The 15,580-nt window shown below is 38.7% G+C and overlaps 1 protein-coding gene across 2 annotated transcripts; it reads right to left on the reverse strand.

Moving 5' to 3' along the window:
* Positions 1–833: 833 nt before the first annotated feature.
* On the reverse strand, positions 834–15,138 carry LOC115918746 (nuclear pore complex protein Nup50-like). Of its 2 annotated transcripts, none has more exons than XM_030989176.1 (8): positions 15,037–15,138; positions 12,636–12,792; positions 7,613–7,699; positions 5,347–5,956; positions 4,090–4,368; positions 3,675–3,762; positions 3,295–3,410; positions 834–2,000 (listed from the first exon to the last, which is right to left on the reverse strand). In XM_030989176.1, exons 1-8 carry the CDS (start codon positions 15,093–15,095, stop codon positions 1,726–1,728), a joined length of 1,671 nt encoding a protein of 556 aa, XP_030845036.1. In that variant the 5' UTR covers positions 15,096–15,138; the 3' UTR covers positions 834–1,725. The 2 variants fall into 2 exon arrangements, with proteins under 2 accessions (XP_030845036.1, XP_030845037.1); XM_030989177.1 differs by having other exon boundaries at positions 12,636–12,795; positions 15,039–15,122.
* Between the last annotated feature and the right edge of the window lie 442 nt (positions 15,139–15,580).

A 15,580-nucleotide genomic window follows, 5' to 3' on the forward strand; every position in this document is an offset into this window, starting at 1 on the left:
TTTTGACAAAAGATTTCCCTTTCCTCTTACTGAAAAACAAAAATGGGCCTATTTGTTTTTTTGTCCGTGCGTATCCCACATTCAAAAAAAGTTACCAACATTACAAGTGCTGTAAATATTTATATTTATATGTCACTTGGTGTTAATTGTAGCCCTTTGGTATAATACTGCACAATAGCCATAAGAGTTAGTGGAATTATCATTTTATTATTATTTCTTCAGATTAAAAATAAATGCATTATTAAAATGAAATCAGCACATAGCAGAAATAGTCAGAATTTTCATTGAAAAATTGTGTTCCTTTTGTTTAATGCAAATGATTGAAAATTCAAGAATTTAGAGAGATCAAGGAAAAATTAAACATATCATTTCAAAACAATTGTAGAAAAATCAATCAGTGAGATATATTTGAAAAGCCTTAGAATTTATTAATTTCACTTTTCAGCGACATGCTTTTAATATGCCAGTCAACAATTGAAATCAAATTTCAAGCATACGTGAAATATGTTTTAAAAAAAATGATAATCTGAAACGAGTGATAAGACATGAAATATAATGTATGTGGCCAACCCGCTGCCAAATAAACATGATTATGAGGATATCCGGGAATCTTGGCGCCCATAATTATCCTATTACTAAATGTCGCAATTTTGAGAAGCGGAAACGAGTCGTAAAAATATAATTTTTATATAAAAGATATCTGAAAACATATTCGGGCACCTTGTTGCAAAATATGGAGGTATTCAGACACTTAGCTGCCTGAAATCATCCTGATTCTAAATATTGTGAGCGAGCTAGGAAGAAATATACTTTTTATCTTAAAATGCTATTTCCTCATGAAACGACATTCTCTAGCAGTTTCTTATATTTGGTGTTTCACAAAATCAGTATTTCTCTTGCAACACCGTATAATATAAAATATTCTGCTGATGTTGATAATCAGTAAAATTATTAAATAAGTGCATCTATTTAATTAATTCTTTATCCAAGTATCTCAAAATGATGAATGAAACTTCAAAAATCTTCAAAATCTTGAATTATTTATCCCTGCAAAATATTACTTTATAAAGTCACCATACAAGATGCTATTTTCAAGGTTACCAGTTTATCCTCATACATGCGACTCTTCATCTCTCCATTCAATTAATAATAATAATAATAATATTCTGTGTTTATATAGCGCTCAATACATCGATCCAACGATGTGCCTAAGCGCTTTACAGATATCTTATTACCCCGGTCATCGGATTCAGGCTTACCCGCACACAATGTATGCACATTTTCCACTCCCTGGGGAGCATTCCAGCCAATTAATCCTAGCAGATCTCCTTAAACTCATTAATTATCTTTAATCTTTCAAATCAGTTGATCATTGTGCATCCTATTTATCTCTCAAATTGATTAATCTTAACATGTCTATTTCACCTGAATGATCTTGCAGCTTTCAAGAGGTGTCTGCAAACACATCTTTTCTAATTTCTCTTAATATTCCTCTTTGTTTGTTATCAATGTAAGCTTTGTATGAACATTTTCTTTTGCTTTGTTTGTAAGCATTTTCTTTCCATGCGCTTGGTATCTTATCAAAAGGGGCTTCATTAAAGAAGTTATTATTGAAATCTACATTCAAAATCTTTGAAATCATTTAAACCTTGCAGAACCCACTAATCTCTTCCTAATTTCCTCCATCAGTTAATCCTCGCATATCTCCTAAATCCAAATGACCAGCTAATCTTCGCAGATCTTCTTGATCTGTTCAATCAGCTTATCGGCGTCCGCCTCAGTCTTGACGCGGAGCAGGAGAGGGGTGGCGTCGGGGTTGCAGCCCTCCTCACAGGCCGTGCTTTCCTGGGGGTTTAGATAGTTCTTTTTGCACTTGGGGCACTTTTTATCGGCCGGTGGGTTTAGGGGGGAGAGCATCATGACGTTGTTCTTGTTCTTGCCTTGCTTGGTGAAGTGGGGCAGCATGCCGGACGTAACGCCGACATTCAAGATGACATTTCCTGCAAGAGAGACAAGAGATGAATTAAAGTATTGAAACAAACAAACAATAACAAACATGGAAGTGGTGAATGATTCAGCTCCACAAAACAACAAACAGCAACAAAGCTCTGGTTAAAACACAATACAATGCGAAGAGACGGCACAATTTAAAGAAAATAAGGTCAAAGTGCTATTTTAAATCTTTTTTTGCTGCATAGCATTTGAAAGCTGGCTTAAAGTCTGAGTCCCAGCCCAGAGCTGCTGTTGTTTGGCAAGACATTATTCCACATTTGCCAGTATCTACCCACGGGTAGTAAATGGGTTCCTGGTAGGAATTGTTTCCTTGAATGTTTTTAGCACCCGAGGGTTGCTAGACTACTGGTAAAACCGGGGTAATAACAGTACTTTATAGGTGCCTTGAACATTCCTTGGGATGGATATGTGCAAAATATAAATTCATTTGAGTATCATCATCATCACCATCATAATCCTTTTCCTCCTCATCATCATCACTTCCACCACCACCACCACCACCATCATTATCACCATCACCATCATCATGAACATCACCACCTTAATCATCATCATCATAATCAATATCATCATCATCATCATCACCATAATCCTCCCCCTCCAAGTCCTATTCCTCCTCCTGCTCCTAATCATCCCCACCTTTATCATCATCACCATCAACAACACCACCACCACCATCATCATTATCACCATCAACACCACCACCAACACCATCACCTTAAACATCATTATCACCATCATCATCATCACCACCACCATAATCATCACCATCACCCTCACCATCACCATCATCATAATCCTCCTCCTCCTCCTCTTGCTCCACATCGTGACAACCATCATTATCACCATCATTATCATCACCATCATCATAAACCTCCCCCTCCTATTCCTCCTCCTGCTCTTAATTATCACCACCACCATCACCATCATCATCATCATCATCATCATCATCATCATCATCATCATCATCATCATCATCATCATCATCATCATCATCATCATCATCATCATCATCATCATCATCATCATCATCATCATCATCATCATCATCATCACCACCACCACCACCACCACCACCACCACCACCACCACCACCACCACCTCCACCACCACCACCACCACCACCACCACCATCACCACCACCACCACCACCATCATAATCACCATCAACACCACCATCACCATCACCATCACCACCATCATCATAATCACCACCACCACCACCACCACCACCAAATCCTCCTCCTCTTGCTCCCCATCATCATTATATTTTTCACTTACCAAGTGTGGTATCCGCTCTGATGAGAAGCTGGGCGGACCCTCCCGTATCCTTGATGTGCAGCATTCCTACACCTCTCTCCTTGAACTCTGATTCTTTCTTGTAAAATATTTTACATCTAGAGCAAGAAAGAAAGATGAGCAAAAATATAGATTCTGCTAAAGCCCCACTGCACTGCTTATTACTTGCGCCCTATATTTGGCAAACAATGCCTAATCGGCGACCATCGGTCCCCATGATCCCCTTTTTCTTATGTTAATTTGGAGCTGATTTGATGAGATAACCACCTGTCAGTGACCATTCTAACTTGAAGTAACATGCATATTACTTTCATGTTCATAGGAGTTAGAAAGTATGAATGAACAAAATAAAACTTTCTTACCTTGTGGAATAGAGGGAGTCCTTCTCCTCAATCACTTTCACTTCGACCTTTGGAGGTTCATCTGATTCCTCCTCTTCCTCCTTCTTGACTTAAAAAATAAATCATAAATAACAGAGAAAATTAGTTAATTTTGTCATCGTAAAGATCAAGTTGGGTACTGGTCATGCTAATACAAATTGAAAGCAAAATACCGGTTTACTATCACACCGTAAATCTCTGTGTATAAGACGCAATTTTTACCGCTGAAAAAAAAAAAAATCGAAAGTCGCGGGTGCGTCTTATACACAGGTACAAAAACCAAAAACTTTTTTTGTCTAGGGCATTCTTCAAAAATAATATGAGAATAATTTTTTTCAAACGATTCTTCTCATCTTTCCTGGAACTCAACCTTCCCTGAGAGCCAAAACAAAATTACCTTGGCTGGAAGGGGCAGCTTTGGTCAAGTCTCCGAAAGAGAACTTGCCTGCCATCGATCCCGACGTTGAAGAGGACGACGATGACGACCCAAAGCCTAAGCTCTTGTTATCGGAAGAAGCGCCCCCAAAGCCTAAGTTCTTGTTATCGGAGGTTGTGGCCCCAAAGCTGAAGCCCTTGTTATCGGAGGATGCAGCCCCAAAGCCGAAACTGACTTTCGGAGCTGACGGCGCCTTCTCGCTTTCTGCTGCAGCTGCTGGACCTCCAGCGAACTTGAATCCTGGACGAGAGAGTAGAAAAATTTGCAACGTTAGTAATCATAAATAACTAATGCAAAAGCATATTCATAAATGTTAACTGCTCTAAAACTTATCTGTACTAGTGTACGGGAGGGGGATTAGACCTCCCTGCAAGGTCACTGGCAGGTGGGTATCTCATCAAATCAGCTCCCAACAGGTACCGCTTAGGCAATGTTGGCTATATAGTGGGTGCAAGTAGTTACAAGTAGTGCAGTCCCGCTTAAATGTATAATTCATTTTTACCTGGGAGATGTTCATTGGGCATTTCTATTTCAAAATTCAAAGATAATGAAGCATCATTTTGTCATCAGAGGGTGGTCTGAAGTAAAAAAAAAAAAAAAAATTGAATTGAGGTCTGTCCTATTAGAAACCTGCTTGGAAAAATTGATTTCAGCACAATGGTAAAATTGTTGAGGTAGACTCATTTGCATTAGAAATCATTGACGTGGGACCGACAACAGCAATTTATAATGCTTTTACCTCCCTTATAGTGTGAGAGCAATGTAGGAAAAAATCATTGTTATTGTCATCTGTCAGGTATGACCAGCCTTGTACAAGAAGAAGAAATAGTTAAAGGCATTGTTAACAATGTTTTACAGTTTCACAAATCTGGGATGCATGGCCCTATGTGTTATACTGAAGCCCAACAAAAATTGTGCTTCAAAATGATCATGTAGTGCTTCAAAAAAAGAAAAATCTTTGAGTGACCGGTTTTACCGTACTCATTTTCCCCAATAGACTGTAGTGTTGTAAACAACTGTTCAAAATTGTTTGGCAAACAGTTGTTAATATTTCTAATTCCAATCATAAATATCTTGATAATTAGACAGGCGATCGGCTGGTAAAAGTCACGGGGTTCCTGACTGACCTAAATGTTTATAATTTTAATTGCAGCATGAGCTAAATCCAGGATTTTGTTTAGAATCTGAGGCAAAGATACCCAATCCCTTTAATGATACCTGTGAATGAAACTGCTGTTGTGCTGGAAGACTTCCCTTGCTCTGTCAATAGAGGGCTGACTGTGGCAAGCTGTGGTTTTGTTTTACTCTGCTCCCCTCCCCCTCCTCCTTCTTTCCCCTTTGCTTGCTTCTCTTCGATTTCTCCCAGATGCTTCTTATAATCCTCGAAAATAGGCGTCAAGTCACAAACGGGATTGCCCTCTACATGTTTCTGAATCCATGCACTCACAGACCGATTCAACGCCCTAATTTCATCGGCGTACACATCCGTCCCCTTGCCGCCATTTTCCGATTTAGAGAATAAAGAACTCCCGTTTGACGAGGTCTTGGGGTCCGTATCTGTTTTGCCTAATGTGAACATGTTTGTCGATGGTTGCGACTCTGCGCTTGGTTTGAAGCTGAAGGTTGTCTTAGCTTGAAGTTTGACCGTGTTGGATGACGCTGCGGAACCGAACGAGACTGTGCTCTGTGTTACGGGTGCAGTGGGGGAAGCGGTTGAAACCGGTTTGAAGCCGAATGAGGCGGTTGAAGTCTGTTGTGTGGCGCTTCCAAACCCGGAGAATCCTTTAAATGCAGCGAACGGCGTCTGTGCTGCGGGCTCACTCTCGTCCTTCAATATTAGAGGAAACAAGATGGGAAAACACACTTCATCACCATCCACACAGAAGGACTTGACTTTGTCATTGCTCTAGGCTCATTATAATAATAATAATAATAGCTCACATTTACAACGCGCCTAATACTACGTTTCTAGGCGCGTAACATATTATTACCCCGGTCATCGGATTCAGGCTTACCCGCACACGAGGTATGCACATTCTCCACTCCCTGGGGAGCATTCCAGCCAGTCGCCATTTTACAAGCGCCATTGCTAATCAAACCACATTTGCTTTCGCATCATACCGGGTACCCATTTTAACACCTGGGTGGAGAGTGGCAAATGTAGATCAATGTCTTCCCAAAGGACATTAGTGCTGCGGCGGGACTTGAACCGCGGACCTTGTGATCCACAGTCCGGTGACATATCCACTCGACCACGACACCTCTACATACCATATACTTTATATTTTTATACCATGAAAAATGCATCATTACAAATAAGGCTGAACACGACCGTGTAATGAGGTACCAGAGTACACTCCCAGGCTTACAGACGAGTAATATTCGGACGCCATGTTTTTTTAAAATTTAATTTTTTTTTGTTTTTGCCATCACCATATTACGGGAGCAGTATCCCAGGTCCGTCTCCGAAAACTCACACAGTTTTACTTTGAGTAGCAGTTGAAGGTGCCGATTTAATAATAATAATAATAATAACAGTAAACAATGCTGTTTTAAAAACTAAAGATGGCAGAATAATCCATTTTCCTCCGAGTCCAAACAGAAATCCGGACATTTGGTCCCAGTTTCTGAGTGGTGAGTTTGACAGTGATTGAGCTGGGAAACATCTTTACTGACTGTACCATGCAGGTGGCCGGCGTTTTCCCTGGCACGGGTAAGCGTCAGCCTGGACAGTGCCAGGTGACCGGGAATTTAATTTTAAATTTTTTTTTTTTTTGCGGCCGAATATTCAAGTACGAGAAATCGTACTCGAGTAGTTGTCAACAGTGTGAATACTTGAGTATTCGACTACTCGTCGAAGCCCTAATTAAAAACTTGCCTAAAACATAAGTAGATATCGAGGGTTCAGTGACACAATGACGTAACTCCATGTTTTGCCAAATGAGTATTTGATATCAAAATGTTCAGAAAAATGTGGGCTTTCCAGGAAACACAAAGACTTAACTCCACCCAACACCCCTATGAAGTCAATGGTTAGTGAAACATAGACTTAACTCCTTAAGGCCCAAGTGCTCAGTGACACATAAACCACTTTTTTCTAAAAATGGAGTTACGTCTTTGTGTCAATGACCCCTTAATATATGATGGCTCAGTAGCACCATGAATAAAGAAAATTACCCTCCAAAATTAAAAACCTTTCATATTATTATTTTGTTACAAATTCAATGAATTGTATCAGATGCTATTACAATTGATGCTATTTTCTGTATGTTCTGACAGTGTTATAATTACTGCGATTGCCCCTGCCCCATTAACATTGTAACTTGCTTTGAAACTGTGGAAACTTTTCTACAAGATCAATAGTTCCGAAAAAGAAAGAAAGAAAGAAAAAAATTCTTAATATAAAAACAAATGGGACTTCTGCAGAGAACAGAGTATTTTTGTTTTAATTTGGTGGAATTATAAAGGAGAAGGAAAATGTTACCTGTTGTTTTTCTGTGACTCTCCTCTTAGCTTTGATCATCGGTCGTCTGGATAAGGTATCCTTGTCAGCAACGCTAAAAGTACCAGCCTGTTAAGCAATACCAATAATGAAATCCTCTATAACCACAGATACCTGCATAATATGTACAGTAGATTGAGTAGACCAGTTTACCAACACTACGAATATGACTGACAAAGAAAGCGGACAAAATATACAGTTCCTCAGGTATAAAAAGGAACATCCCTTCACTGCTATTATGTAAAAATGTGTAGAACAGGTGTCACATGCATATTCACCTTTTTACATAATAGCAGTGAAGGGATGTTCCTTTGTCTACCTGAGGAACTGTATATTTTGTCCGCTTTCTTTGTCTGTCATGTTCATAGTGCATTTTGTGTAATGTAATCAAATTTAATGCACAAGCCTTTGGTAAGTGCCATGTTACAAATTATTTCATTCACCTGTTAAGAATAATTGTATTTAAATAGTCAGAAACTTAGTATGCACATTTCATATATTATGTCTTGTTAGGTAAGGCAAGCCATGTTTGTCCCATGTAGCATTTGGACTGATGACATACAATTATTCTTAACAGGTGAATGAAATAATTTGTAACATGGCACTTACCAAAGGCTTGTGCATTAAATTTGATGGCACTTCACAAAAAGGTATGCATTAAATTTGTTACATTACATTCACTATGAATATGACTGACAAAGAAAGCGGACAAAATATACAGTTCCTCAGGTAGACAAAGGATCATCCCTTCACTGCTATTATGTACAAATGTGTAGAACAGGTGTCACATGCATACTCACCTTTTTACATAATAGCAGTGAAGGGATGTTCCTTTGTCTACCTGAGGAACTGTATATTTTGTCCGCTTTCTTTGTCGTCGTGTTCATAGTGATTACCAAAAAGCCTATTTATTCTAAATTACGCATGTTCCTCCCTAGAACTCCTTCTTATCAAGTATTCAATTCACCTGCTGTGTATAATGTGCATAATGGCTATATCTTTAATAGATGGAATTTACTTTGAATAATTAGTTGTTGCTTTGTAAGAAAAGCATCTGACAAGCTCTTACTAATAATGAGCAGTGGATTTCAGACAAAGAGAAAATCACAAATTTATCCAAATGTTATGGATGCTCACATACAAAAGCCTAGTGAAAAACTATTGCATGGATTTTTTTGAGCACTTGTATTTCAATGTATTTCATTTTCGTAATGTAACCAAATTGAATGCATACGTCTTTGTGAAATGCCTCAATACATTTTATTTCATTCACCTGATACAAGAATAATAGTATTTCAACAGACAGAATTCAAAATGCATACATTAGTTGTTGCCAGGTTGGACAAACATTATGGCTTGACCTACCTAGCAACACTTAAAATATGCAATTTGCATTCTGACTATAGAAATACTATTATTCCTTTTAGGTGAATAAAATAATTTGTATTGAGGCACTTCACAAAGACTTATGCATTAAATTTGGTTACATTACGAAAATGGCCTATTTCCAATACTAGGGACTTTTAGATTTGCACGACAAGATCGTGGACTGCTATGTGTGACATCCTTTTAAGGCAATGTGACCTCCTTTTAAGGCATTGCCGGGCACTGCCAGTGCCTTAAAAGGACGTCACATTGCCTTAAAGACGAAGTTGAGTTCTGGTCATACGATTGCATTGTGAAAGAAACAGTGTGGAATCGATCAGAAATGGTTGATTTTCTAGCATATAAGTATTGGTGTGTACTGCATGGTTCTGGAACAATCAACATGATAAGGAATGTGGCCTAGTCTTGGTAAAGTTGCAAGTACTGTACACAGAAAGATGTATATGGGACTACACAAATATCTGGTGTAAAAATCTGTCCTGATTTTTATGCTGTTACATGCCATATTTAGAATATTAAGGCATTTGAAGAGCCATGCTTTCCAGGGAACACTTTTAATATGATGTTCTTCCACACTTGCATAATAACAATGATAACGCTCACAAAATATATTTCACCTGTTCCCAGAACTCAACCTTCTCTTTAAAAGGCAGTCCATGTTCTCGCCGTGCAAATCTTAAAGTTCCTACTAGTAGTCTGGGGGCCGTTTTTCGAAACCAACTCCATGACAGTCATACAGGGAAAAAATTAATATTTATTTTTCGGGGGCTACTTTTCAAGCTTGCCTGCATGAAAATAACATTCTAAAATCTGTTTTGCATTGAACTCTATGCAAATTTATGGGGCTCTTTTCTGATTTTCGGGGGCTCTTTTGGGCATTTCGGGGGCTAAATCGCCCTGAGCCCCCGTGTATTTTTTTCACTGCAGTCATATCTTTGTCGCCGACCTACAGAGATGTCATGAAGTGGATAAACCGTTTCACAAAGCCATGACAGACATGATATTGATATATCGCGACTAGCAGCTCAAGAAGATAATCTTTGTCACGATCCATTTGATTGATGAAGAATAACCCAAAACAAGTTTTGGGGCTAAAATTGTTCAAAAAGAAAGATATACATATAAATTCTCCTAAAATAAATAATAAATGGTGTCATTATTATATTTACATCATCAAACAATTTGCATATTTCTGTAAAGATTCTTAAATTGAAGAAAAACCGGTGAGTGTTTTTTTTTTGACAATCGAATCAAAAGGATACCGTAATGTGATAGTTTATCAATACATACTTTTTTGTTTATTGTGACGAGGAATTTTAGGCAAAATGTCTTTTCTCAGCCAGTTTTTATTCTAGAGTCTCATAAATACTTATTATGTAATTGATTTGATATTGAAAATATAATTTGGAAGAAGTAATTAGAGAGGGAATAATAATGCACACAGGCCACAAAGGTATGACGGTATCCTAAGAAAAGACTATGGATCGACTATGGAATACGGTGTGTAACATTCTTACCTCTCTTATTTATATGTTATAGTTTAATGATTTGTGATTTAATGTTTATATTCAGCTTTTCAAAGTTTCTGTATAATTTGTATTCTCACTTTTGTACATTTGCATTTCGCATCCCAGAGAATTATGTACCGAACTTGTCTTTATTTTTCTCAAAATGATAGTGAAACTAATCGTCCATTTCACGGCCCATGGAATGGCAACAAACTGACTTGTGAAGGCGCTTTACAGCAATTAAAAAAGATATGACAGGTTCGGAGCAGTGACAACTCGCTTGTCACGGAAGTTGTCGCTCATCTTGGCAAAGACGGCTTCGTGAAACACTTACATGTAGCTGACAAGTTGCACGACAGTGGCGAGATGTCGTTTATCTTGTAGTTATGACGGTTTCGAGAAACGGCCCCCAGAATGCAGACCAGGGTTGTTGATTTTTTTGATTTAAATCGGATTTTTATGATTTAAATCAGATTTTTTTGATTTTTTTCCAACGAAAAATAATGGTCACACTTAACAAGTTTTAGACTATATTTAAACTGTTTTACACCAATAATAGTGGTCAAGTAGTCTTTTGAACATTGTGTATTGTACTATTTGACACAATAATCCACTTATATACAGGTAATTTTTTTTTTTTTTTTTTTTTATTTATTTGCATTATAGAGAGGGACATTTTATGGAAGCCCAAGTAATGTTATGTATTATGTATACATTTAAACTCTTGAAATTTTTATATCAGTCTGTACGTTAACATCTAATTTGAATGTAATATTTTACCAGATTTGCAATAGGCACTTCCTGATATGCTTGTAACAAAATACACATTTTATGTTTTCATTACAGTGTAACCTCAGTTCCAAATAAAACTTCAATAAATTTTGTTGCAAGATGCAGGATAAGCACCACTGTCCACCACATCATTGATGTGCTGTTTTTTCAAACTATTACATGAACAAGCAAGCACAGCAGTTGTATTGCTGCATACAGTAACACTTGCCCAGCAACTTTCCCATTTTTAAATTCTTACTTATTAAGTATACATGTGTACTTTGAAATTGTGTAATTGAATGTATGGGTATTGATAAGAAAATACACAAGCATGCAAATATACATGTAATTCTTATCAAATGTACATGTACATATGCCTTCAACTTAAGTAATTGAAAGAATGGGTATTAATAGTAACAAGAAGGAGGTACATACAAGTAGTTCAGCTGTTTTGTAAAAGTATCCAAGTTGTGGACTTTGAGCACCTTTGTAGATTTTATATATTATTTAATTGAAGATTTAACAGTTTGGTGTACATACAGAGAGTTATTTATCATTACTTCGTTAGAAACTTGTTTTTTTCATCAGTTTTGCTTGTTTTACAATTTGAAAATAAAACAGTGGTGTTAAATCAGACTCCATGAGGGTGTATCATTCTTTTAAAGTATCTCTAAAGCATGTGGAACAGAAATGAAAATGATTACATTGAAAGTATCTGTTAAGAAGAAGAGAAAATAGAGAAAACTAATTTTTTTCATAAAAGTTGATTTAAATCAGTGATTTTTTTGAAAAAAATCAAGTGATTTAAATCGCGATTTAAATCATGATTTAAATCGACATGATTTAAATCAAACAACCCTGATGCAGACTGGATAGCTGTTGCTATGACAGCAAGCCTCTGTCATGCTAAAAAGCCTTGCTAGAACTAACAACTGATGAAGAGGCATTTCTAGAATTGAAATACATCTGTGGAGTTCATCTGCATTCATGGAAATGAATGCATAATGTCTAGTCTGTGTGAACTCTGCATGACAATTCCCCCTCCTTACAAGTCATGGTTACAGCTATCTATTCCCCTTCCCCCCCCCCCCCCCCCCCCTCTCTCTCTCTCTCCCCCCCCCCCCCCTCTCTCTCTCTCTCTCTCTCTCATTCTCTCTCTCTCTCTCTCCTTCTCCTTTTCCTCCTCCTCCTCCTCCTCCTCCTCCTCCTCCTCCTCCTCCTCCTCCTCCTCCTCCTCCTCCTCCTTCATTTCTTCTTCACTTCTCCTGCACCTCACTTACATGTACATGTTAACAAGCGAACCTACAAATTAACCCACCCCTAAAAAATAAAACACTCACTTCCTCTGCCTCCTCCTCCTCTTGGTCCCAATTGTCGTGGGTAAGCTCCATTCCTGCTCTTCGCTTTGACATCTTTGCTGTTGCCCTCGTGGGTGTACTTGGTGTTGATAGATGTGCTGTATTCCCTGTAAGTAAGTCGACTCTAGACCTGTCCGTCCTTCAAAGACAAAAAAACATCAAAAGAAAAGGAACATTAACACTTAAAGATCGTCAATACTACTGGGCCAGAAGGGATTAGACCACACAGCAAGGTCACTGACAGGTGGCTATCTCATTAACTCAGCTCTCAACTAATATAAAAAAAAGAGGATCATGGCACCGCTTGGGGAAGTTTTCTATATAGAGGGAGCAAGTAGCTACAAGTAGGACAGTGGGGCTTTAAGTTAACAATCAATGAAACTGATTGGTCCAAGTTATCATGTGTAAGTTCGACAGAGGCTACTCTTCGCCTTGACATCTTTGCTACTAGGGACTTTTAGATTTGCACAACGGAGAACGTGGACTGCCCTTTTAAGGTAATGTGATGTCCTTTTAAGGCACTGGTAGTGACGTCACATTGCCATAAAAGGGCAGTCTGCGTTCTCGTCGTGTAAATCTTAAAGTCCCTATTCTTTCTTGGATGAACTTGGCATGGTTAGTCCTGGGTCTGGGTAGACAATGTTTTGCTGTAACTTAGGGTGTGTTTATAGTCCAATTTTTGGCCTAGAATTTTCAAACATCTTTCAGGCAAATTTTTAAGGTGATAAGCCCAAAGCCTTTGACAAATGTCTTTAGATATAGAGTAGTGGCTCCGGTCTGCGGCCGATCGGCGGGAACTGCCGATTCTATTTTTATTGGAATACTCACAGAATACTTCAATACCCTCAATAAAGAGTCCATATACTTACTTATTAAATAGAAGTCACAAATAACCTAACTGACCCACAGCGTGGTCAGCATTGACCACGTTTCGAAATGCTTCGAGTTCCCCGGTTTGCGGGCACGCAGTACCGGTTTGCGGCACGCGTACGTCACAAAGCTTTATGCGCTACGTCACGATGAAAGCATGTACCAAATTACTACGGGTAACCCAAATTCTCATGTTTATCTGTTGCTACGGTAAATTTGTCAAGTTGTAAACAATTTCACCTTTTCCTCGAATGAATCATCCCATACGGGGGTACGTACTACTAGAAACTATCGGGTCATAGCAGGTACACACATCAGCACACATACCATCATACACGATCCCGCATGTTATGTGTGTATTAACACCCCCCGCCGCAAACCAGAAAAACACGTAATTACGTGCCGGTTTGCGGCCACCCCATGCAACTGGCCATGCGGTGGCACAATCAAAATATCTGCGATAGGAGACAGACCACAGCCATCATACTTCCACAAAAACATCAAATTTCACCTCCAATCGGACAAATATCGGACAAATAGAGCTACAATATTGATCTAGTCATGCCTCGATCTCTTAACTTAAAAGTTAGCACCTGCCGGAATTTTCATCGGCGACTGGTGCCGTAGATTTCCGACATCGCTGACGGATACTCCGTACCGACAGGAGCACCTGCTACGGAGGTTTTCGGCAAAGCAGAACTTACTGTGGAATCCACAGTAGGTTTCAATGATTATTATCGAGTCATATTCATTTTATTTTTAAAACAAATACCCCTGGCCGCAAACAGGGCGATGCCGCAAACCGGAGACTCTACTCTAGGTAGATCTATATTGAAATGCCGAAAAAAGTGTGTTTTGAATGCGACATAGGTCTAGACCTACAATTGTAGGGCCAGAATCACATTTCTGAGAGATGATAAACGCAAAGCTGTTTTGAATTCCACAAACAAATTGGGACCTTCCCAGGCTAATTTTCGGTTCGCCATGTACTAGCATGTGTGAGTCCTCGTCCATTGTGTTTTACATGCATTGCATTGTTCATCGTTTACACATTGTGCGATTTCGTTCTTTAACTTTTGTATTAGGCCTAGGGCCTAGTCTAGATCTAGACTAGATGATAGATCTAGGCCTCTAGGGACTTTTGACTAAAGAGTGAGATTCAGATCATGATTGAAAAATTGATATTTAAATCTCACTAGGGGGTCCTAGACCCTAATTGTTTTTCTCTGTGTAAATCCCACTAAATATAATATGATACACAAACCCCTAAACTGCTGACCATGACCCGAGCCCGGCCCGGGCTGTGCAGAGCGAGCGAGACGAAGCGATAGGGACGCCACGGCAAAGGCGAGGCTAGCTGCAAGTCCAGGCTAGGCTCGCGCAGGGAAGGCCTTCCGCTAGCGCTTTCGTTCAGAAACGGCATTACATTCTTGATTGATAATTAATGAAAAAAAAATAAATAAATAAACACAGATCTAACAATTACACTACGATTAAAGCTAAGTTTTCAAACCTTTTTTTTTGTAGAGTAGCGTTATTCTCACGTGCGTCGTAATCGGATGTTGATTTCATTCATTCGTTCCTGTAGCGCGCCATTTTGAAAACTGCCATGAAACAAGAGAGGGCGGCACAGCTGATTGATAAAAAGACAGGTTTATTTTCTCCATAAACACATTATTATACACGTATCTCATACCCCCCTCTCTCTCTCTCTCTGACGTTGACTGTAGTTCCAATTTTAATTCTCATACCAGCTTTTCTGCAATAATGCGTTAACAAAAACAAATCCTCCATTCTACTCTCATTCACTTTCCTTCTTTGTCCGTCTTTTATTTTATTGAACACTAATAATAACTATAATAATAATCATAATAACAATAATGACAGTAATGATAATAATAATGATTAGTAATAGTAATAATACTAATACATGTACCCAGTTGGGAAACTCAATTCAGACAAGGATTAAAAGTAGAGAACGGTACAACGAATCGTCTTCTGGGATGGGGGCGCAGTGGTGGATCCAGGGGGGGGGGGGGGGGGGGGGGGGGGGGACC

The sequence above is a fragment of the Strongylocentrotus purpuratus genome, unplaced genomic scaffold, assembly GCF_000002235.5.
Source record: "Strongylocentrotus purpuratus isolate Spur 01 unplaced genomic scaffold, Spur_5.0 spur5_scaffold_18, whole genome shotgun sequence".
NCBI lineage: Eukaryota > Metazoa > Echinodermata > Echinoidea > Camarodonta > Strongylocentrotidae > Strongylocentrotus > Strongylocentrotus purpuratus.